At 42.7% G+C, this 25,025-nt stretch overlaps 1 protein-coding gene across 1 annotated transcript; it reads left to right on the top strand.

Moving 5' to 3' along the window:
• The first annotated feature begins 1,661 nt into the window (after nucleotides 1–1,661).
• On the top strand, nucleotides 1,662–24,610 carry slitrk6 (SLIT and NTRK-like family, member 6). Its single transcript, XM_050063369.1, has 2 exons — nucleotides 1,662–2,192; nucleotides 19,449–24,610. The coding sequence occupies exon 2, from the start codon at nucleotides 19,464–19,466 to the stop codon at nucleotides 21,993–21,995; it is 2,532 nt and encodes an 843-aa protein (XP_049919326.1). The 5' UTR covers nucleotides 1,662–2,192; nucleotides 19,449–19,463; the 3' UTR covers nucleotides 21,996–24,610.
• Nucleotides 24,611–25,025: the final 415 nt, after the last annotated feature.

Here is a 25,025-nt window from a genome sequence, read left to right as displayed (position 1 = left end):
GGTCTGATGACGTCCCTCTGTGCATCCGCAGGGCAAATATTTAATTTGATTGGGAACAAAAAGCTCCTCGTTCTGTGATCAAACAACAGATACATAAAAAAAAAAGACATAAATAATTAAGATGACAGCCACATCAACACCCAGTGTGGGCCGAGTCCCCGTTCACAAAGGCAAATGCAAAACAGATATGCATCTTATCTTTGTGTTTTATTTGTTATTAGTAGCCCGTGTGATAAAGCACCTGGACTGCTTTGGAACAGCACATAAAGAACTTACTGACAGTGGTGCTTAATGGCTTTGTGCCTTTCATTAACAGGAAATCCACTGTAGAAAGTAGTAAGAAAACATTTTTTATTGCTGAAAGGATACAGTATATTTCCTCTGAAAGAGACCAAGACACCAGGCGGGGGAGTTATTTGGAGAGTGGCATTGCAAAACGTTTCCTTTTAAAAACATTATCGCTGCCATTAAAGTCAAATATTGATTTAATTTTGTCTAATTGCTCGAATCTGCACATGGAACATGCTTGTAGATGATATCAGGTTGTGTAAATGAATTAATAAGTGATGTATCGGCTCATTTTTCATTCCACAATAACTCCTAAAAGCTCCATTAAAAGAAGTATTTCTCAAGGTTATCGCCTCCTCAATCCTCTGACCACCTCCTTTTGAGAAGATCTATCCGGGTTGGGTCAACGGTGAGGACTTGCACCACTCTATGATGTTCCAGATGGGAGGTAAAGTTACACAAACCCTGTGACAAACCCACTTGGCTTCACGCGGCGGCCCATCTGAAAGTGATCCGAGCCGAGCGTTAGAGCCAGACGAATCAGTCGCTAGCCTGTATTTTTGATAAATCAAGCTGTTTGGCTTTTGACGCACAGAAGCACGAGCTGAAATAATGACATACTTTACCAGCTCCTGCGCCACGGGGAGGTCAGGGGTCAGGCTGAGCTCAAACTCAGCTGGATCTGTTTGCACTTCAGAGTCTCGTTCAAGGACACAAACCAGCTTGAACCTTAAGTCACCGCATGATGGAAGGCGTGTGATATTTCTGTCAACTCTGATCCCCCGCAAACTCCCTCTGATTTATACCCCCATGTTTTGTGTGTGGCTCAGAGGAGTGTTTATCCACTGATTGGATCATTAATCAGTGTTCTGGATGCGTCGGTTAATGCTTTTATACAGCATTAGTTTCATCTTTTAGGCACGGTGCTGCAGCCAGGCTATTTAAAGCCCATCAATGCAAGTTTTCTTTTGCCTTGGTATTGTAAGAACCTCCAAGAGGAGGAGCTCTGTGTAACTGCTACAGAGCTTTCCCAGCTGTATCAAACATCCAGATATAGACAGGGAAATCCCGGAAGTTGATTCTCCCTTCTAAATAAAATCACTGGATTTATTTTTCAATGCTCGGTTGAAGATGGGGGGATTGATTTTCTTTTTATGATTACTAAATATGGAGGTGGATTATATATGTAAGTGGGAAGCTGCGGTAGTAGGTTGGATTTGTTGGAGGAGCTGTGTGGGGAAAATGCTGTGTGCTGTGGGTTTTATTGTGAAAGGCAGTGGAAACCCTTCTTTTCATTGTGCCTGGCTTGACGCAGCTTCCCGTCTCTGTAGTCCACCTCTACAGCATGCAAATTACGGAGCAACTCCAATACATCGCAGATTGGTTAACTACACAGAGCGCGCGGCGCGGCGCAAGAGCTGGGCACGGTGCGCGCTTTCATCCTTCACAGTGGACTGTAAAAGAATAAATATATTCTGTTGTGGGTTTTTTTTTTTTTTTGTTTGTTTTTTTTGAAGAACAGTGTTTTTGTTCTCGTGTCTCGAACCTGCAACTTAATGATAATTAATTCCGAGGCGGCTGCGGGAGGAGGGCGACGCTCAATCATCCCGGGACCGGAGTGAAACCTCACCGCGAGCGCCTGGCGCAAGGGAATAATTAGTCGCACAGTGTGTGACAGCGTTGTCAGACCCGAGAAAGACTGTGGAAGCCGGAGAGGACAAGTGAGGACTGACGGAGCCTGTGAAGTTTCTCCGTGCGCCAGGCTTGTGTTTTTTGAAAGGAGAAGGGGGGAAAGTGTTGTGGAGGTTTGCCCCTCTCCAATGCGTCGCTTCCCTGTATATACTGATGGACTCAGTACGGTGAAATTTGGAATAGCCTTCCCTTGTTTGCATCAGTTATAGACGGTAAGCAGCGCAAAAGAGTCACTTGTGATATTCATGTGTGTGTGTGTGTGTGTGTGTGTGTGTGTGTGTGTGTGTTAAATCTGACACTGTATTGTGCGTAATGACTTTTTTTGGAGCAGGTGGGCTTTATGGAGGGTGTCATCCTGCTGTATTATGACACAGCTTAGGTAGCAAGGAATCCAGGTGTCCATTATGGGCAGGTTCCAACTAGCTACAGTGTGTTCCATTTTTACCCTAAAAAAGTGCATTCCTGTGAAATGTGTGTGTGTGTGTGTGTGTGTGTGACTGACGCGTTAACACAAAGCTTATTATTCATCACTAGAGATAAAGTGAAGTGAAAAGTGCTCGGACTTGACAGCAAGGTAACAGAGTGAGTTTTCCTGCGGGGGCTCCATTACCTCGAGCACACACCTGGCGATGTGCCACGCGCAGTTACTGTATCCTACGGCGCTGTGCAGGCTTATGGTAATCAAGGCTGGTGCTGCGCCTGTGCACTGCTTATTATCACCCCACTGGAAATCCATGCAACTTAAAGTGGCTCTATTTTTCTTTGCGGTAATAGAAATCTGCTCGGGTGCACAGTCAGGTGCCCACTGCCTGCTCCTTTTTTTTTTTTTTTTTTTTTTTTTTTTTTTTTTTTTTTTTTTGGCATTCAGCCACGGCTAATAGTTGCGTATGAATATTTATAATTACAGTCAGCGGTCACAGGTGTTTAATGGGGACNTTTTTTTTTTTTTTTTTTTTTTTTTTGGCATTCAGCCACGGCTAATAGTTGCGTATGAATATTTATAATTACAGTCAGCGGTCACAGGTGTTTAATGGGGACCGCATCACGACTTGGGACAGCCAATCAAAGAGGAGGGTGTTTTATCTCAAGCACATTCTGTCTCTTAATCTCATTTGCAGCCATAATCTGTGCACATTAACCATATCTTTAATGTGTTTGCACTTTGCCCTGCATGTGAGGTTACACTCCAATTAAAGTGCAAGTTAATGAAGGGAATAAGCGTCATTAGCTTTAAGTTGTAAAATGCATAATTGAGGTTGGGTCCCAATTCTTTGCTTGGATGAATCAGTGGTTAATAATCTAATAGCTTCCCATACCATAATGTATGGGCTTTATGAGATTAATTATAGATGAATGGTTTGTGTGTGGAGACACATGTGGGACAATTTCACAAATTATGCAAAAAGGATGATTCACAAAGGGACTTCTGTGTGCTGCCACAAAAAAAAAAAAAAAAGAATTCTATTAAGGTCTGCAAATAATTATTTGCATTTATAACGACAGCCGTTTCTCTCTTCTCTCCTGCTTTAAAGGAACCAGTGGCTCGACACCAATAATCAAGCAACAACAGAAAATTGTTGATTAGACCCCTATTGAGCAAATGGCTCGCAGCGAGGAGAAACACAGACGTGTGTGTTTGAATAGGTGGTGTGAAAATGCCAAAGGAAATTGGCCTGACCGGCGAGAGTAGTCTGCAGTTTTTAGAGTATCAGCTCAGGGGTGAAACAGGGGAAGAGGGCATTGTGAAACTTTATTAAAGCACACTACTTTCAGACAGAGGGAGCCTGCAGATATATTGGAGAGCCTCTGCCTCTCTATGACACGGAGAAAGTAGGCAGCGCGAGCCCACAGAATATTGAATCAGTCAAAAAAAAAAAAGGGCTGGAACAAGGGGCAAGGGAGTTGAACTATCTCTTGCCTCTTGAGTGGGCGGATGTCATAATTATCATTTCTCCAGGATTGCGGTGGAGGGCCGCGGGCGCTGGCAGGATCTCTGCAGATATGTGGGTGTAGTGGTGGTGTCGACCCTGTAGGCCAAGCCACATCACTTCCAATACAGAAGAAAAAGGGACAAGTCCCACCATAATTGGTGCCTGGGAACACTGCAGGGCGCTGCGAGGAGTTGATAGACGGTCAGGGCTCGTACACGGACATAAACAAAGCTGGGGGGTGTGCATGAGCGGGAAAACACACAGGAGCACACGTGCACGCCGAAGCAATACAGTGCAGGGGGCTCTAATCTGCTATCCCATGTCAGGCTGAAATGAAAGAACCCCTAGCTGGACGCAACAAGTCTCACTATCTCGCATTCGCCGTCTCATTCTCTGCTTCAGCCCTCAAGCAAAGGCAGCCTGACTTCAAGTATTAGTGGATGCACGCAACTGTTGGTTGTGACCTCCAAGTAAATTAGGAATCCTGTGCTGCCAAGTCAGGTCGTTGGCATTATCTGCTTCATGTGTCGCAGTGAGGTACGGCCAGTGTGAATTGGAGTAAATTATCAGGTAGGGCTCGCACTGTGAAAAGCACTCCCTGTTAAAATGCTCTCTATGTAATTGTCAGACAAGGTATTCAGTGTTATTAAAACTAGCTCTTGCCTGTCTGCTTACTCACTCCATGTTGTATTGTCCAGGAGTGTGTTATCACACCTGAAAGAAAATGGCTTCTTCCACTAAAAGCCTTTCTTGCTTTATGTCTTTGTCAGGAGACACAGAGGCTATAGGAGGTGGGAGCTCCGGGCCAGTGAGGGCTCCACACTAGATTGTTCCACTAGGAGCACCGGCGCTCCTCATTTAAAATTTTCAGGAGCCTCAGTCCAAATGTAGGCGCAGCACTTAAAACCATTTTCCCCACAACAGATTCATGATTCTTTTAAAAAAGCCGTGTTGCTGATCAATGTTTTAACGTGACATTTTACAGAAATAACAATGCACCGTGCAGCCGGGGTTTGTTGTCTTCTTGAAAACAGACATTCATGACAGGTGCTGAGCACATCCATCCATCCGCCGCCTGTCTATCTATCTTGCTGAATGTGTTATAAATATTGAAAAACCTGCTGTTTGGGAAGTCGCACACGGAATATGATGGGCTGCCGTAAGCATTCTGATGAAATGCTCAGCGAGCAGATTATTTAGGACAATAAACAGTGCATTGTTTGAAATGCAACACCGACGTCACGTGTGGTGTGCACACACTTCTTACGTGTGGAACAGTGCGTGCTGTGTTGCCTGTAAATGCATTTAATCTTCAGTTTCTGTTATGATTTGAAGCATTTTAATGTGCCAGGCGGTAATCCATCCCAAATATAAATAAGGAATTATGGGTGCTGAGACGTTTTGCGGTCTGACTTTGAAGTTTTTGTTCCACTAACAGGTTCCAACAGGAGTTTTCAGAATGCTGTCCAGCGATTCTAACTGCCCGCTCTGGCATTCCTACTTAATTGGTCTTGAAAGGTCTTGTTGAGGGAGACCACGCAGGTCAGCTCAAGTCTCTGTGGTTGTTAAGTCATCAGACACTCAATTAACTCAGCCACTGTACCTGATCCTAAAAAAGAAAACGGGGCAGAAAAACAAGTTACCTTAAACCGTTAAAGTTTCTTAAAGTTAAAGTGGACTCCAATAAATTATGTCGAGCTTCTCTTGGCAAGACCTTTATGTAAAAATATACCCTTTTTATCAGCCATACACTAGAAGACAATCACACACTATACGATTTTGCAAAGACTTCCAGGGTCATTATCTTCTGGGCTCCAACTACATCCTGCTCCTGGTGGAAATACTACACCAAAGGTACTATTCGGACAGGATTAGTTTTACATAGGGATGTGGACTAATGTCAGTTTACCACAGGATGTCTGTAATATAAATGTCTGATTCGCACGGGACAAGAAATCTCCGTAATTCTACCAGAGATGGGAGCGGTAACTTGGTTTGCACCCTGGCGCCACCTCTCTGCCGGCATGTGCGTGCTACGTTGCTTCCTGTATGTGTAATAATAATTAATGATTAGCCCAATATCAGGATTGTGTGTACACAACGATTAGCAATATGGATTTATATTAGGCCTACCTAACACAACCAGAAGTCTCGTGGCTCTGAAAAGTGCTTTCTTCTCGACCTTTCTGATTGGTCTCCCACGTAGGGCGATCATTAGAAGAATGTCCACTATCACGACTGCTGACAACACCGAATGCTTCTTCAAGCGCCTCCATCATCGGAAAAAACGTGGAAGAATGGTTGTAAACAGGACGTGACGAAATATTTACATACATTTTTACAGAGGATCGCGTTCGCACGGGATTAATATTACCCGAGGTATTTTCTTTGGACCGTTTTACAGAAGGTAAAAGTCGCCGTAATTTTTACTGACATTATCCGTAATGATTACAGACATGGCGCGTTCGGACGAGACTAAAATCCCTGGTAATAATTACTTTACCCCACGTCTCCACGTTAAACTAATCCCGTCCGAATGGGGCTTAACTCCCTTTAAGAAATATGATAAGTGCTGGTTGGTGGGTCAGATACACGTCAAATTAAATGACTCCTTCTTCTTACACAACTCCACCGGTTTCTCCTGCTTTTCCATACTTAAAGAGAACCGAGACTTATTTACAGTCTTGCTCCTCCCTGGCGCCCCCTCCGTGTTTGCTGTCTACCTGGTTTGCTGCTTCCTGTTTGGGTCGTTGACAATGTCACGTTATTGAACTTCAATATTTGCTTGACCCAAGACTGAGAACTTGCAGAAGTATTATACATGTTTGAGCAACCTCGGAGTGGGTTTTATGACCACCTTACACCATGTGATTGAGATCACTGGAGTGTGTCATAACTCCAGCAAAACTCTTCAAAAGCTATTCTAACATTGGAACTTTGTTTGCCACAGTGAAATCGCTTCAAAAGTCGCTTGGTGTAAGGTTGGCATGAATCACAAACTGGGACTACAACTACAAAGCATCACCCCACTGACTGAGATTCCCAAGGTTTGTCCTGAAACTAGCACGTCAAATCAAAACTTTCTCTTTAACATCAGAGATCAAGCTTCACAATGCGGGTTATATTCAGTTCATGTCCGTCATTCGGGGTGTTTTTATCCCTCGCTTCTTTTGGCAAAACATAAACTAACACAGTGTGATATGAATGTAAGTAAGTGCACTCATGATGAACTGCCGAAGGGTTGTGCACTAATTGCATACAGACATGTACAAACCTGACGTCTATCAATCTTTCCAACATCTAACCAGCTTATCCTGTTGAGGATATGTTTCAGCCCTCTGTGAGAATACTTTCTACCCATCAACCCAGAAGCTTTGTCTGTGGACTGCAAAAGTTTGCTCTATCTGATACTGGCAGTTCCAAGGAGGCTTGTTATTTCCATTGGTCGTGTAGCCTGGATTTCCTTCAGGCTGGTGCATCAGTCTGCTCAGGTTGTGAAATGGGCGGAGGTTCTGTTCTATGAGCTCTGCATCATAAAGCAACTTAAACTGATCCCAGTATAGCACAGGAATGAATTATGGATAAACAGGGAGAGGAAAGAGCTGACAGAGAATCAGAATAAGGGGCGTACGCGATCCAAACAGTGATTTTCTGTCCGAGGTAAAGCTTGCCAGAGCATGTTTCCCAAACAGTAAGAGATAGTTGTGACTTTGTGCTAATCTTCTGTCCTGTTATTACTTTTTCCTCACCACAAGAGATGAGGGAACTTTGGATATGTTTTTGCTCAGTTAGCTCAAAGCTGATCCACAGGGCTTAAAGCTGGGCACCATTCTTTTTCGTTTCTTTTCACTACGTACAACCAAATATGCAGCTGCTTGCCAAAATTTGCAGTATTGCTTAGGACAGTAATAGTCTACATGGCAGATGGCTCTGTGACAATCACTGAAATACAAAGCAAATACAATTTAAAATGTATTTTTATAGTAGGCCTCTTGACGAATTGTCACTTTAAAGAATACAATATAACTGATACTGACGACATCCACTAGCAGATGTGATCATAAAAACAGCTTTAGTATACTTTGTCCAATTAATGAACTCAGCTGGGTTCTGTTGTAGAGCTGTAAGCATACAGTGTATTACAATTCAAACCACTTATACATCTGCCAATTAAGGAAGCCACACAGACAGGAAGTACATGTACATGCATGGCACCGCAATCTGTTATAAAACAGATTGTATTTAAGTATGTGTGAGTGTAACTTGAGACGCATAAATGTCAACAGTAGATCTGTTTTGTTTTACTGATGCAAGAATTTAAATATCTTCAGCCAAAATGATTTAATGTGAGAGTATTTTCTAGTTTGTAGGTGATATTTTTTATAGAGCGTACGTGTCATTTTTGTTTATAGGCTCGTTAAAAGTAAAACGGAGGAAGAAAGTGCGTTCACAAAACGACATGCACAACATAAACCATTCTGATTAACCTCTTAGTCCTGCCGCGGAGACACTACAGAGTGTTCAAGGTGTTGCCCTTTATGTTGTTTATCCTCTGTGAGCAGGTCTGTCTACCTATAATGTGTGGCTCCTCTGAGACTGGAGTTTGCGTATCAGACGGCACATCTACACCTATTTATGGAGTGAATCATAAGACCGTCATTACCGTTAGCCTGCAGCCTTTTTACTGAGGGTGCGTGCTTGTTTTAAATGGGCAATTCAAACAGCTGAGAAGAAATAAAGACGGGGAGACGATTATGTAGGACATCCTAACTTAAGGTGGAATGTGCTGTCAGTGTTCCACACCAACTAATTAATTCAACTTAAAAAAAAGAATACGAAAATAATCTTACAGTGCAACAATGACGTACTGGACTTTCCAGTTCCAGCTGCCTCCGGATTGGGTATCTTTATCTACAGTTTACCAGTCCTGGTTAGTCACTTCTTAATAGTCTCTTTTTTGAAAGGGACAATAATGTACACAGAAATTATACATCTGTTTGGTGCAGATGTCTTTCCTTACAGAACGCACCTTGATGGCACTATACTGGTGTAATCTGCCTGCTCATTTCTGGAGAACTAATTACTGCGCATTAGTTAAACAGACCATTTGAAATGCAAGCCTGCTAAATCGTGCTTGCCAGGGGAGCACAGCCACCCCCCTCCCCTCCCCACGCAGTCTTTGTGCTTCTATTATTAGTTCTATCATGCATATGTTCACTATCAGAAATTAAGGCCCACCAGCAGTGAACAGTTAGAGAGGAGGCTGTTCAGTACACAAGGTAGCCATAAAGTGAAAGGGATTTTTTTTTTGTACCTGTCCCGGTTTTTCTTCACATAGATGTACGAGCTGTCTCTGTGTAAAGCAGTTCAGTATATGAGCCTCTGCTGTGTATGTCTTGCCATATGATCAGCTGCCAGCTGTTAGAACTGCTGCATGACGTGAGCAAGCGCACAGCTGATGTAGCTTTTTAACAGGCCACTGATGATGTGTCTAAAGATGCAACCCTTGTAGCAGCCGTCAGAGCACGGGGTATGATCCTCGCCTCCCTGGTCACTGAGGTTGTGTGCCTGCAGCACTGCCAAGAGGATCTTTGTTTCTGCAGAGCAGTTGGTGGAGGAAGTATGGGTTGCTACAGCCTAATTCCTATCTAGGTGGAGAATGCGGGGTTGGTTTAATAGTTTGAAGACGCACAAGTTTGGTCCAGTTGGTGCAAGCTGTTCTCAAGCACTGTTTGTGTTTATGCCTACAAAAAGTAATGCAGCAGAATTCGTGTAGAATCCACGTATTCTTGAGCCAGAAATTCATCTGAAACACTAGTAATCTGCAAGGCTGCGATTACATAACCAGTGCGCTGACATAAGTAAAGAAGGAAGTGGTATAAGGAGTAAAAATCCTTGTAAGGAGGCAGGTTGAGGTGGTGGGTGGGTCAAACAAACACAGGACTTTCCCCCAGGAGACTGGGGTTTCACCATGTTGTCGCCATGTTGTTGTTTTTTTCTAATCCTAACCTACGTTACTTTACTGTCCTAAACATAACATACGTTACTTTACTAATACTCAACCATAGGTTAGTTGACCAGAAAGGTCATTAGCCTGCAAGATTTTATTGGTGGCTTAGTTAGTTGCAGAAAAAAAACAGAAAAAAGTGAAACTCTAAATAAGTAATCTCTAGTAATCTCAAAATAAATCAAAACCTGTATGACTGCATCATGTGGAAATTTAATTTGAAAGGACAGACACAGGAAGTGGCCACATTCAGCAGTCAAACAGGAGTCATGTTTACTTACAGGGCCTGTGGTTATTCCACAGGCTAGTTAATAACATGTCGGGCAGGGAATCCAAAGTGTGGGATCATTTTGAGAAGGTGAAGGACGAACCCAAGGTGATATGTAAACTCTGCAGGCAAACATTTGCTATTCATCATCATTCGTCCACTGCAAACATGATGTATTATCTAAAACATGTAAGTAGCTACATGCCCATTAGCCACTTAGCACAATTATTACTGCTTTGCCAACAGCTTCATTAACAGGCGGCTCGCTCAGTGTGTGACGTGCACTTGTAGATAAAATATAGGCCTATATTATGTAGCACAGTGTTAACAATGTTACTGATACTATTCTTTCTCAGACCTTGAACTCAAATTGTGTTGCCCCGCCCAAAATATATATATATTCTAATAATTAAATTAATATCGCAAACATGCGGGCGACTAGTCGACTAATGGCCCTAAATAACGACTAAATGTCGACTGGGAGAATTCGTAGTTGGGGGCAGCCCTTTACATAACTTTAATTGCCTACACCTGACTACGTCACTTTACGTTAAGTGCGTTACCATAAGTGCGTAACTTAATATTATGCACATAACAGGACGACACTCAAGTGGATTTCTTTTTCTAAATCTAACCTATGTAACTTTACGAAACCTGACTTAATAACTTTACGTTAAGTATGTAACATGACGACACCCACCCATTTTTCATCAAAATCTAAACTATGCAACTTTACTTGCCGAAACCTGACTCAGTAACCCACCCACATTTCTTCTCCTAAACCAAACCTACGTAACTTAACTAAATTAACTGTAACCTATGTAAGTTTACTTGCCTAAACCATCTACATAAGTTTGCTGTAAGTATGTTACTTTAAGTACATGACGATGCCCAACCGTATTTCTTTTCCTAAACCTAACCGACGTCACTTTACTAAACCCAACCTACATAAGTTTACTTGCCTAAACCTAAACTACACGACTTTAAGTTAAGTATGTTACTTGGCAACATGACAACGGCAACCATGTTTCTTCTACAAGACTGAACCTACATAGCTTAACTTTATTAAATCTAACCTACGTAACCTGACGTTAAATACATAATGTGACGCCATTTGCAGGCCACCTCTTATATCATGTGAACTGTTTGGCATAAACTGAGATCGTCTCCTCCACAAGTTCCACTAATGAGTCTTAGAATAATGTTTAGTCTACAAACAGTCGCCACCTGCTTAGAATTCACCATCATAGTGTGTGATCCGTGTTATGGAGTAAAGATTACATTTACATTTTAGACATGTAGATGATGCACGGGGATATTATACACTATTTATATGGCCCTGACAGGAAACCTCAGACTTCAGTGAATTAAAATGGACTCCTTCAACCCCCCTGTTGTCAAGATCCATAAATCACGATGACTGCAGGTAGCCTAGCAATGAGGATGACTAAGGTCATAAAAAAGCTTAGAGCTGAGGTGGCTGTGAAGCCTCTCCAAACAAGTCGAAAAACCAAGAGAATTCTAGAGTATCCACAAGATATTCACTCGATATGTTTAAACACAAATATAGAGTGACTTTTATCAGTCTTGACGGAGTTGGGAGAATGGCTCTATCTGTCGGGTGCCACAAGGGATAACAAGCCTTTCATACTTGTACATCAAGTTGCCTCACGCTACAGAAAAAGGAATTAGGCTCCTGCCTTATGGGCTATTTGTGGCTCCAGCGTGCTTTACTTACTTTGACAGTGATGAGGACAGAACATGACTACAGCTGTGTTCATATTATCTAAAAATAATGCCCTAAACTGTCAACTGGATAGAGTGCACGCTAAGTCGGTACAAATCCAGGTTCACGTTGTGTTGTCACATCCTGCGTCTGTATCGTGTGTGTCAATTCGCTGCAAACTATGACAAATGCACCGGGGATGAAAAACAAGTGGGACTGCAGCGCTCTGACCGTTTGGTGCATGAAGCGTGCAAAATCAATGGAAAGCAAGGGCACATGTGCTTTGTGCTCTTCAGTAAAGATTACATGCTCAGAGCAACCCCTGGTTTTCCCAATGTATAGCGAATATAATTGTCGTTCAGAAGTTTTGTCAAAGTCAAACTGTGTCAAAGACAGAAGCTGACCAGTCATATTGAGAACAGGAGAGGCTGCGTAGGAAAAGCAGCAAGAAGCAAGATGTCAGTTTCAACACAACTTGGATTTTTAGTAAGAATCTTGATGTGGCATGAGTAAACTTTTGGCAAAATATGTAGCTTCATTGCTTAGTCACATTACACAGATGGATAGTGGCAGTTGATCTAATGTTTCAACCTACTTATGGCAGTTGGTGGTACACTGGTAAACTTACAAGAAGGGAAAAAGTAAAGTAGAAAAGAATATTAAAGTTGAGTCATGCAGTATGGTACAGATATGGGGTCAGGTATGAACTGATTGTGACATTTGGGGCCTGATACAGAAGCTGATGTTTTGAAATAAAAATTTGGATGATAGTTCTTTTATGACAAGAAATCAAAGGAATCCTTTTAAATGTATAAAAACATGCTGAACTCATTCAGCCCTCCACTGAACTATCTTTGAATGAGCACTAGTTCAACTATACAAATGTATCTATTTATTAACAACCCTTTAGTACAAGGCCGAAAACATCATTGAACAACTTAGTATTTTTGCCTAGTAATCATTTTTACTGAATAAAGCTTGAACATATCATAATGTAACTCAATGCAGTCTCCATTAGCTGTTAGTTCCAGCCACTAACTGCTAACAGCTAACGTTAACTAGCTCTCGTCCTGCCATTTTCAACAGGTATATGTTGTAATGTAGCTATCAGGGAATAGGGTAAGTCCCCCGATGCGTCCGGAAGGAGTTCAGAGTAAGATTTCTGTTCATCCCGAACACATCATGCTGGAGCCGTGCTTTTGAGCCTGTGCAAAATTGACATGACACAATGAGAAATGATATCCGCTGATCGGCTGATAAGAGTTAATAAGGCTTATTTTGGCTCAACCAACGTTCAGCTGATAAATCGGTGCATCCCTAGTAGGGTTGACATGAGAACCGATACTTCGGTACCAAGTCGATGCCAACACGCAAACAAGTACCGGATACAACTTTGCCCTCAGCGGGCCGTGTCGATTCCTGTTGGAACTGACTGGGGCAGTATACACCCGTCAGTCTTTGCCGAGGACGAGCGCCGAAGAAGAATGCCTGTTCTCCATCGTCTTTGCTAGAAACAACGGCTTTTACAAGTGCTGCTGGAGCCACAACACCTTAGCTTGTCGAAAAGTCAGGTAGTAGGAGTCGTGTGTGGAGAGGGTTAGGATTAGAGTTCTGTTTTATGATTTTATCGTGGTATCGAATGAGTATCGTGGAAATTCACTGGTATTGGTATCGACTACTAAAATTCTGGTATCATGACAAGCCTAATCCCTAGCAGGGGTGGGGAAAGAATCAACACAGCATAGTATGACGATATTTTTGTGTGGTACTATAGTATCATCATATGGTGCCAAATATCAGCTTTTCATGATATGAATTATTGATAGTACACATAAAAATTTAACTTTATGGTGCCCAGCAGAAGGTTTCCTCTTGGGACATTTTTTTTATACTCTCACTAAACTATACTCAACTGCCTTTTAGCCAAACCTCACCTTCCTGTATAGAAACTTAAAGCCAAACGTTGGACCTCAACATCATTGTGAGAGAGGTGCAGATTGTGTTGGTGGTTAATATCAGTCATGTCCTTAGCAGCAGTAGATTATGTGCATTGATTACATGAAAGACGACAGATTCACAGAGTGGTGTTCTGCATGTTCTATGCAGCATGTGAACATGTGTATTCATGATATATCCGTGTGACAGCTGCTGGAAAGACGCAGTGGGAGCTTCTTCACTGTGGCATGATATATTCTAATAATTGGGCGTTGGACTTTGATGATATTATGGAGCGTTTCGCTGCACTGCACTGGAACACTACAACATATAGCCGGCCCAAATAAAGTGTGAACATCCTATTTATGGATCTGTAAGTGGCCAAAGCCTATTGTGTACGTTACAGTGCCGACGGAAAGCCTCAATGTGTGATAAATATTCCATCAACAGATTTTTCTTCTCCACTTTCCCTGCTGTCTTGCCCTCCTCAGCTCTGTGCTAGCTTTTTTTTTTCCTACTCATCTCATTTGATGTCGGACGATGAGTTGGCTTCACACACATGCATGAGGGGAGATCTCATAGGGCCTCAGCAGATCTCTAATTGAATTGTCTGAACAGCAAGAGATGCACATTTGAATTTCGAAAAAAAGAGAGCACAGCGGAAGACTGGCACCGGAAGAGCGTTTCATTTCTCGTGCCCGTCACGCTGCGTTCCATGCAACATTGATTACCTGGAAAAATGGATCAGTTAGTGAAGTCTGTTTGAAATAAAGAAGAAAGAGTGCATCAGGCTAATGCCTTTCCATATCTGCCCTCTGCAGTGTTATCATGCAGCATGCGATAACATCTGTTAATAGTCTGTTTCATTTCGCATTGTCTTACAAGCCATCAGGGTCACAGAGGTGAGTGCCTCGGGTGCCATGACCACCACCAGACTTCTGAACAAGCAAATACAGATAAGTAATGAAAAGGAAATGGCCAAAGATATTCTGGGATGCCAGGCTTCGGAGACATTTTCTGAATGTTATCACTGTCTAAACAATACATATTTAATAGGTTTGTCAAATTAGATTTTTGTGCTTCATTATATTTCCCAACATTGACTTCCATTGATAAACATGGATAATTGAAGCACACAGTGAGTCGTATCTCCCCAATTTTCTGCCTATTATCGGTTCAAGATGGTGCTTTCTGAGCTCGCTGTGATGTCTTAGAGACTTCACAGATGTGGGAGATTTCTGGGCAAGTGTGACTTCACATTTTTATCGGCTTTTTCAATGTCATCATCTCTTTACATGTGTAATATTTACAGAAAAGATAGAAGCAACATGATAAAATTGAAGCCGTAAGTTTCTGAAAATGATTGGAAGTGAAAAACAGTTCAGTTCCATTGAATACATAAAGATTAAGCTTGTGGTGGTATTCAATGGTATACAATACTTAGTCGGACACCTGATGCTACAAATAATATTATAAACTAAAAGTGTTTGTACAGTGGCAAAGTGGCAGCACAGAGTAGCAGGAGTCAGATTTGATTATAACAGAACATGACAGGTAGGGCTGCAAGCAATTATTATTTTATTACTGATTAAAATGTCAATGATTTTTCCAATTAATCAATCGTCTGCTCTAAATAAAATGTCAATCAGTGTTTCCCAAAGCCTAAGGTGACCTCATCAAAGGTCTTGTTTTGCCCACAGCCCAAAGATATTCAGTCTACCGTCACAGAGGAGTAAAGAAGCCAGAAAATATTCATATTTAAGAAGCTAGAATCAGAGAATTTGGATTTCTTTTTCTTAAAAAATTTGTCAAACTGATAATTGGATGATCATATTGGTTGGATTTGGTGTCACCGTGCAAAGCAAAAGCGCCTATTTGGCCTTACTTCAGATTTAAACCCAGTGCTAATAGGAATCGATAACTCCCATAGTCATGGAAAACGTGAATAAATGGAATTTCCCAACCACATTTTCCAGGCCTGTAAAAGCCATGGAATTTGTATTAAGCATTGAAAGTTATGGAAAAGTTCTGGAATTTTGTATATTTGAAAACAGTTTGAATCAGAAAACACCAGGGCAAGAAAAGTCATGTAAAAGTTTTGAAATTTTGTCCATGAAGATGTGTTGGAACCCTGGAAAATAAGTTAGTTAAATTGCCTAGAAGTTGGAGGTGTGTTGTAGTGATGGAAAAAGCAGTTATTTCGATGTTACTCACTAGAATCAGTTCATTAAAAAGATTTGTTCAAAAGATTCGTTCACCGAATCGTTCAGTGCTTGGCAGGAGGAGCCTGACTGTGTACTGCGTAGTCCAACTCACTGAACTGATACACGGCTGAGCTGCTGCTGCGTGAGACCCATCACTGGCCAGCCTAACGTTTTTATGTTTATTTATCTGGAAACTAGTCTCGCTCACCAGACCTTTCTCAAGAAAAGAAAGGTCTGGCTGGGCCGACTCTCACTTTAAGATTGGAGAAAAAAACGCTCCGGCTGCTTGTATTTCTTTCAACCAATCACAATCGTTCTGGGCGGTGCGCTTGCAAAAATATTGCCGGGATCAAACACAAAAGTTAGTAAAGGACGTGTTGAAAACGGTTGAAAACTGCTACGCAACCGGAGGTGGTAGGGCGGGACTTCAGCGGGTGGCTTGTTCTGCCCAATGAGAGGCTGATCTATGCAGCGAACTTCCGCCCACTCAAACTATCTGGTAACTAAGTCTGTTTAAAATAATGGGGAGGTGTGTGATTGTGTTCATGTGGCTTGACTCCTGGCTACATTAGCCATTAGCTTGGAGAAAACGGCCCCTATGAAAGTGGATCGCTGAGAAGAAATGATTTGAATCACTCAGGGATCAGGGTTACGTCATTCACCGGGTGATTCGTTCACCGGGTGATTCGTTCACCGAGTGATTCATCATGCGGTAGGCAGTCCCTCCCTGCACCCTGGCTGCCTCGTGACCCGCGAGTGATTCATCGTTCGCACGTACCGAATCGGCAGTTCCACTCCCGGTTTGCACACTCGCTGCTGAGCTCAACTGAACGAATCAGTTCTGGAAGTGATTCAGTTCAGTACGTTCACTCAACAGATTCGTTCTTTTGAACGATTCGTTCACGAACGACACAACACTAGTGTGTTGCTCATTGCCGGAAGCTCTGCATCTAGCAGCTCACTTTCAAACTGATCTGCTGTCAAAAAATGCCAAGAATGACTGTTGTCTTCTTTTGTAGACGGATATTTAAGCAGCAGTGCTTCTTTCACTGACATGAGCATTGCTTTTCCTGTGAATACTTCACAATAAAAGTCGTGTGGAACTTGTGTTTTGCTAGATAGATGCTTTGAAGCTGCAGCAGTTGGAAACATTTGGTTTGCATGAGCAGTAAGTGGTAGTAGTCGTACTGTTGGTGGTGGTGTTGGTGTTGTTGTGCTGCTGTGCAGGCTGACTCAGAGCCCTGGATGTCCCTGGAGGACGGAACATGCAACTAATTATTCTGGTGTAGTCTGTCCAGTGTTGTGGTGATTCCCTGTAGACATGAGTAAAATGGATTATTAATGCATGTAGCTTGTAAACTTATTTGAAAGGCAGTAGGTAGATAGTCAGAGATGATATTTAAAGAGATTTATATATTTATTTTGGTTTGGTAAGAGGGATGTTTTTTATTGTGTGTCATATTATGTTGTATTTTCTGTAATATTTCAGCCTTTCCCAGGTTACTAGAGTGAGAGTCTGCATGTGCTGTGGCTGAAAAGTGTAGAGTGACCTTGGGGTGTATGTCTGAATACATCAAAGATGTTGGATGTTGGTTTTCATCAATAATTTTGACTTCGCCCAACAGCACAAAAAAATGTATGGAGGCACTTTGAAATAGGCAAAAAAGGGTCAAAGAGAAGGAGGAAGGAAGAGTGGAGTTACAATTTTAAGAGACTCCTTTAAATTCAGCTTTTGTCTTTGGAGCTCCGTCGAGGGGTTCAGTCGTCTCCTCGGACGCCGTACCCATCATTTGTGGGGTTGGAAAGACTTTCATCTGAGCTAACTACAGTTATCTGATATATCTTTTAGCGTTTCTAGTCAGGCTGTTGCGAGTATTTAATTTAATAAATAGATAGATACAGAGGTACAAAGGATAGATTTACATTCTGTTTGTGTAGATCCACAGCACTCCGATCCACACTGCCTGCTTTTGGGCACAGGCAACTGCAAACCTCCCCTGAAGAGGTGCCCCACGTCTCACTGACTTTTAATACGGGGGAAGTATTCTTTCAGACTTATGTCAGAAGAGAGCTGAATGTCATTTATAGATGGATCATGAGTCATAGATTTCAGTCTCTGACAAACACTGCTCTCCACAGGCTGAACTCGGCTTGCCTAGTCTTGTTAGAATGAAGCTTTCCAGATGCTAATCGGATTTGTTAACAAGAACAGCTGTGCCATCCCGCCATCTTCCCATGTTTTATCTCTTTGAAGAGTTCTGTTAGTGAATGGTGGATATCTAGTTATCCTTGATCATGGGAAGATGTCTATACTTCTCCACCAGTCTCCCGAGAGTGATGTAGCCTTGATCCATTGTGATCTTAGTCCAATTAATATAATAGATTTAGATGTGGTGCCGAGGCTTGATGTCTCCTCGCAAGAGCTTGTTTTCAGTGGACGCAGCCGTCTTGTGCGCTCCTTTTGTTCACCACATGGAGAACAGTTTGGAACAGTGGAATAACACAATCAATTTCACAGACATGAAACTGATGGGAAAAGGTGTGGTGCGTGATGTGCTCCCTTCCAGCCCAGTTGAGTGAAAGTTAATTGGTTCAACAAGAAAGACACGACCATTTATTTTTTAGTTCTTTATTTAGAGCTGCTTTTTATAAATGTTGCTTTGACATGGGCTGTAAATGGACTAAACTGCCTTCTGCCTTTGTGTGAGTCACACTGAGTAAGTCTTTGTTCAGATGAGTCTGCGTAGAAAGGGCAGGAAAAATCAGTCAAATGAGAAAGTCATTTCTTTAAATGTACCATTATCCCAGTGTGAGTCACTGGAAAGAGATGCTGTCTTACTGTCATCGCTCACCCTGTGAAATGTATTTACTCATTAGTAGCAGAGTCCAGGCAGATACTGTGGATGGTAATAATATGGATTATTAGCTGCTGCACTTGGTTTAACTCAAATTCCTCAAGTCCACCCAGGACATAACATCGCTAAGTAGCATAAAAGCCTCCGTGGGATAGCTTTATGTAGATACATCAACATGAAACTGAGTATGAATTTTACAGAATTAAAGGAGAGTTGCCTTTTCCTGTTATCCATTTTTCATGCATTTTTAGTCTACACAACACAATGTCTTTCATCCTAGACAAGTGTGAATACCCCTCATGCATATGATGCACACATGAATGTAATTTTACGCTGTTGCACTTTGACACGTACAACAACCAAAGTTCATGTGTTGTAACACATAAAACTTGTATGACATTTGTACCTAGGACTGAATATCATTTAACAAAGATGAGTCATTAAATTTGTGTCAGATTTTGCATGGAAGACAATGTGCGCTTAATGTTCTTTTTCCTCCCTCCCCCACCCCTTGTGCCCATTCTTCTGTCCTATCTTCACAGATATCTCAGACCGCAATGCTGCCCTGCATCATTTTCATCGGCTTGTTTCTCACAGCGGCCCAATCCCAAGATATCCATCCCTCACAGGCATCATCCTCTATTAGTGAGTCTTGTGACTCCTTGTGCTCCTGCGAAGGAAAAGATGGCATTCTTCATCTTAACTGTGAGCAGAGAAACATCAGCAAAATCTCCCAAATCAAAGTCCCGTCAGGTGTGCCCTTCCACCTGAACCTTTACAAAAATGACTTGGTTGAGCTCCGCGCCGAGGAAATGGAAGGGCTTAAGAATGCCCTTTCGCTGCACATCGGGGGTAATAGCATACAAGAGCTGGAACCAGGGGTCTTTAGCACTCTCGGTTCACTGAAAAAACTCCACATAAATAGCAATTTCCTCGTCACTCTGAAAGAGGACACTTTTCAAGGCCTGGTGAATTTGGAGTTTCTCCAAGCTGACACGAATTTCATTCGGGTCATCGAGCCGGGGGCCTTCAACAAACTGATCCGCCTCAAGGTCCTCATCCTCAATGATAATTCCATCGAGTTTTTACCCAGCAACATTTTCCGGTTCGTGCCCCTCACCCACCTGGACTTGCGTGGCAACAAGCTTCAGACGCTGCCTTATGTTGGGTTTTTAGAGCACATCGGGCGGATAATGGAGCTCCTCCTGGAGGACAATGTGTGGGTGTGTGACTGTGATATTTTGCATCTAAAAATCTGGATGGAAAACATGAGGGCCCAGTCAGCAATCGGGGATGTGGTGTGCAGCACGCCGCATCACCTTAAGGGGACCATTCTGGCTAAAGTCAAGCGGGATGTCCTCTGCCCGTCCCATGCAGACATTAACCTGGAGGAGCCGTCAAAGTCACTGGATATGGTTGTTACTCCTTCATCCAAAGTGTCCCAGAGTCCCAAGCTGATTGACGCCAAAGATGACGCCAAGGTACCGACACCGTCTCACCTTCCCAACAGTCCTTGTGTGGAGCACTGTTCCTGTCACAATCACCCTGTGGCTGGCTTTTTGATGCATTGTCAGGACAGAGGAATTCAAAAGGTATCAGATATCGGAATACTCCAGCAAAGCCCCACGAAACTGGTCATGACGGGAAATATGATTCAGAAACTCTTGAAGTATGATTTTGTCACATATGACAGTTTAGAATTGCTGAACCTGGCGAACAACAGAATCGATTACATTGATAATGAAACTTTCCTCAGCTTGAGCAGTTTGAAAAAGCTGTATTTGAATGGCAACCGCATTGAAAAACTGTTCTCCACAATGTTTGTGGGGCTCCACAACCTTGAATACCTGTATCTGGAATACAACCTTATCAAAGAGATTGCTCCAGGCACATTTAATCCCCTGCCAAACCTGAAGCTGTTGTCATTAAATAACAACCTGCTCAGCTCTCTTCCAGCGCAGATATTTCGCAATGTGCCCCTCACCAAATTAAACCTGAGGAAAAATCTACTTATGCACCTGCCAGTGAGCAACGTGCTTGATCAACTCGACTCGCTGGAGCAGATTTCTTTAGAGGACAACCCCTGGGACTGCAGCTGTGACTTGCTCAGCCTCAAACAATGGGTAGAGAAACTAAGAAAGGACACAGTGGCGGGCTCCATTTTGTGTGTCACCCCAAAGAAAGTGATGCAGGATGAACTGCGAAACCTTCGTCATGAGGTGCTGTGTCCCGGGTTAGGGACCTACTACCCGATGTCCCCAGATGGGGAGGAGAGCGTGACTGCTACTCTGGGGCCTGACAGCGCTGGCAAGGGTTTGCTCAGTTCACTCACAGACACTGTCCCACTCTCTGTGCTCATCCTAAGCCTCCTTATGTTTGTCCTCATGATTATATTCTGCTCAGCCGGATTGGTAGTGTTTGTGGTGCACCGGCGGCGTAGAAGGGCAAAGAAAAAAGCAGCAGAGGAGCAGCCCAGGGAAAACAACAGCAGCAGTCCCATTCACTTACACTACAGCATGTACGGGCAGAAAACAACACACCACACTCTGACACAGAGAACAGGGTCTGCTTCTCTGTACGAGGAGAGATCACACAGTCCCATTGTGCAGATCTGCCGCAACCCCACCTACTGTTCCCAGCACAAGGAGCACGATGCAGATTTGGATTATGGCCTCGACGAACCTAGCGCCAAGCATCACGTGTGCCGGAGTATCATGGAGAAGGAGAACACGTCCCCGCTCACAGGAAACCCAAGCTCAAAGTTCCGCCCCATGACAGGAGAGTGTCCCGCCGAGTTCGTCACTCTCGGAAACCCCAACTCCCTGTACAGGAACATTCTGGAGAGGGAGAAGGAGCTGCAGCAGCTTGGAATAACAGAGTACCTTAGGAAAAACATGCCCCAGCTTCAGCCTGACATGCAGGTCCCGGGGCACCAGGAGGAGTTAAAGCTAATGGAGACAATTATGTACTCGCGACCACGCAAGGTCATGCTTGAGCAAACTAAGAACGAGTACTTTGAACTTAAGGCTAACCTGCATACTGAGCCAGACTACTTGGAGGTTCTGGAGCATCAAACTGCATTCAACTGAGCTTGATCAGAGGAAAAAACAAATATATACATTATGTTTTCAACCAAGTGCCTTGTCCTGTTTGCCCTCCTGTACTTTCCACAGTGTGAAATATATATCATGGGCACATTGCTTTAAGTTTATTGTAGCACAGAATGTAACTGGTTTAGATTTTGTTACCTTTGTATCTGTTGACAGCAAGGGGTCGAGTTTAACCACGACAGGACGTATCGATTCTTTGGACAACGATACCACAAAGTCTGCCACGATACGATTTCAATTGGTTTCAATTCAGGGGCCTGCGATCCACGTGAGATGATATCACATGCCTGTTTAACACAGTCGGTCACAGAAGAAGCCGCCGCCCCTTTCTTTTTTGCTTCTGGCCATAAAAGACAAAAATACATAAACAAATGTAAATAACTGTAAGTGCTTAAGTGCAGTAAGGTTTACTTTAATATGCATAAAACATGACCTGACAACAAAAGTAAACATGAACATGAACAAAAGGATAACATTTGGCCCAGTGTTTTTTTGCTAGTCAGACATTATTAGCTTCAAGTCCCCATGAAATGAAAACTACATTTTTCCAGTTTTAAGTTTGAGTACCTTTGCTGATTGATCATTTATCTCTTGTTATACGCCAAATATATGCCTGCACTCAGGTGTTTACAAAAGTCCATCCAATCAAATTTGGGTGACGAGCTAGTCACACCAGTCATATAAAACCGCACTTCACCATTTGTGGCTTGTAGCTAGCTGACAGAGCAATATGAAGAGAGAAAGAGACGTATGCTGCCCCCTATTTAGCGATCCAATCAAAGGCAAATACTTTGATTTATCTATTGTAACTGTTTAATTTGGAAATATGTCATAGAACAGAAGCTAAAGATGCTCCAACTTTAAGCACTTTTACATCGCATAAATTAGCCTTGCAGCTAGCGGACTTTTCCTTTTCACCGATCGCAACAAAAACATGTATTAAATATGCTTTTTCTCTTTACTTAGAATTGGTTTCAAGTATGTTTGTTTTAGCTTTGCATTGTTGAAACAGAGCAGCTAATGTTAGCGGAGTGCGACGCATGGTCGGGTCAGGTGAGTGTTTTATTACCTCGCGACCTAGTTTGCGCACAGCACGTGCTTTGTCTGCTGACCCGTCTTTTCACCGGAATTCAGGAGAGTAAATATCCGTGTCGTCTTCTTCTTGGCTGCTGGCCATTATTTGGTGCTGATTCACGGTGACGCACATACGCCCCTGGACATTTCAAAATAAAGATGTTAAAGTATGTTAGCATTGATGATATTGGATCGTTGATCATTGAATCGATACATGGATGGATCGTTACACCCCTATTGACAGCCATGTTATGTAGCTGGGGGAAGGTGTTAGACATTTTGGCCAAATGTAACTTAGAGTGAAGAAGCTATCGCAGTGTGTTGAGCAGGCCTGGGTTGAAGCCCTCTTTAAAATCAATCAGCTTTTGATGATTGATTAAATTTCCATGGCGCACTGCCACCAAAATGAATTGATCTGCACAGCTCACACACACCCCCCATCTGACATCCCGATAGGATAAAGCAGATGCTTGGAGAGGAGTGAGTGAATTTCAATCACCACTTGACCCAGAATTGCTGTTTAATCAGTCTATCCTGACTCTGGGTATGACCTGATTACACCCTCTGTCAACATAAGCCAGCTGGAATGCTGTAACCAGAATGCTCATTGTGCCGTAGAGTCAGCAACATGCCAACTGTATATTGGAGAACAGTGATAGGAGCGTGGTGCCACTGCTATTTTCCTGTCACTATATTTTTTTTTTGGATCGATTCAGCACACTGCACAGTCGCAGTCATAGGTCTTTTATTTATTTTTATACAAACTGGTGACATTCACAGAAAGGATGTTTTATTTTCTCTCAGTAAATACAGCACTTAAAGTACAGTATATTATACACAACTGTAATCTTGTAAAAATGCATTGCACTAATCAAATGCCATAAGATGGTGCATGACAATCAACAGAGTCCTGCTGATTATTTTCTTTTGTTTGTTTGTTTTTATTTCTGCCAGAAAAAATGAGCCACAAATGTGTAGGATCCCTCAGCGTGTGTTTGTGTGTGCAAGCGTGTGTGAGTTTCATGTCACTGTTTTATGTCTGATACTCGAAACAGCATTTAGGAACGCTGCTCCGTCCTCATGCTGATTGGCTGAACTGTTTTTGAACTGATTAGAGGCGGGGCTTATTTACCTGTTAGCACACGAATGGTGACTGGCGAGCAACATCGACAGAGAGCTCCAGTTTTCCACGCAGACAACCTGCCGACCGACTCCAGCCAACTTTTCTCAGCTCACGTTGAAAGCAATGGACTGCTGGCGACACATTTTCAATGTGGACACTGTCAGAATTTTCACTAAACACTCCATTCATACTCTCGGAAACAACTTTGAAACGGTTCATGTAAGCACACACTCTGTAGCTTTTCTACTTAACTAGATTTAATTATTTATTCTGTATATTTTGTATATACTTACGTTCCATTATATCTTTGGTTTTTGTGTGCCTTCAGTGCTGTACAGAATATAAACAGAAGTTGTAACTGATAAACAGGAAATAAAGAGTTGCAATATTACATTAACATGGAGCTGGGTTTATGGTTAGCCAAATGTGTGCCCCCATTGGTCCTTTTATAGATACTGTACAATAATGTGGAACTGGTGTGCTGACTAAATGACACACCAGCTGCCCCAAAAGAACGCCATCTCTCCTAATCTGTCATCACCCCCTTCACAGTGCATATGTATATGTGCATGCATGTACTCATGTAAACACCATTTGGTTGTTTTCCTGCTGCGTGAATAATTTAACCCCCCATGATGGCTCGAACCTAGTCCTTAATCACACAACAATGGCTGCAGGGGTTTTTCACCAGCCTTTGCTTTTTTTTCTGCATGACTTTCATTTCCTCCTCCTCTCTGGGGGGAAACAGTGGACCCTCTCTAATTCCTCCATTTTCTATCATAATTGATGTATCTGAAGCTCCTTCGCAAGAG

The sequence above is a fragment of the Epinephelus moara genome, chromosome 15 (genome assembly GCF_006386435.1).
Source record: "Epinephelus moara isolate mb chromosome 15, YSFRI_EMoa_1.0, whole genome shotgun sequence".
NCBI classification, from domain to species: domain Eukaryota; kingdom Metazoa; phylum Chordata; class Actinopteri; order Perciformes; family Serranidae; genus Epinephelus; species Epinephelus moara.
Note: the sequence above shows the minus strand (reverse complement) of the source record. Positions and strands in the feature narration are given on the sequence as shown.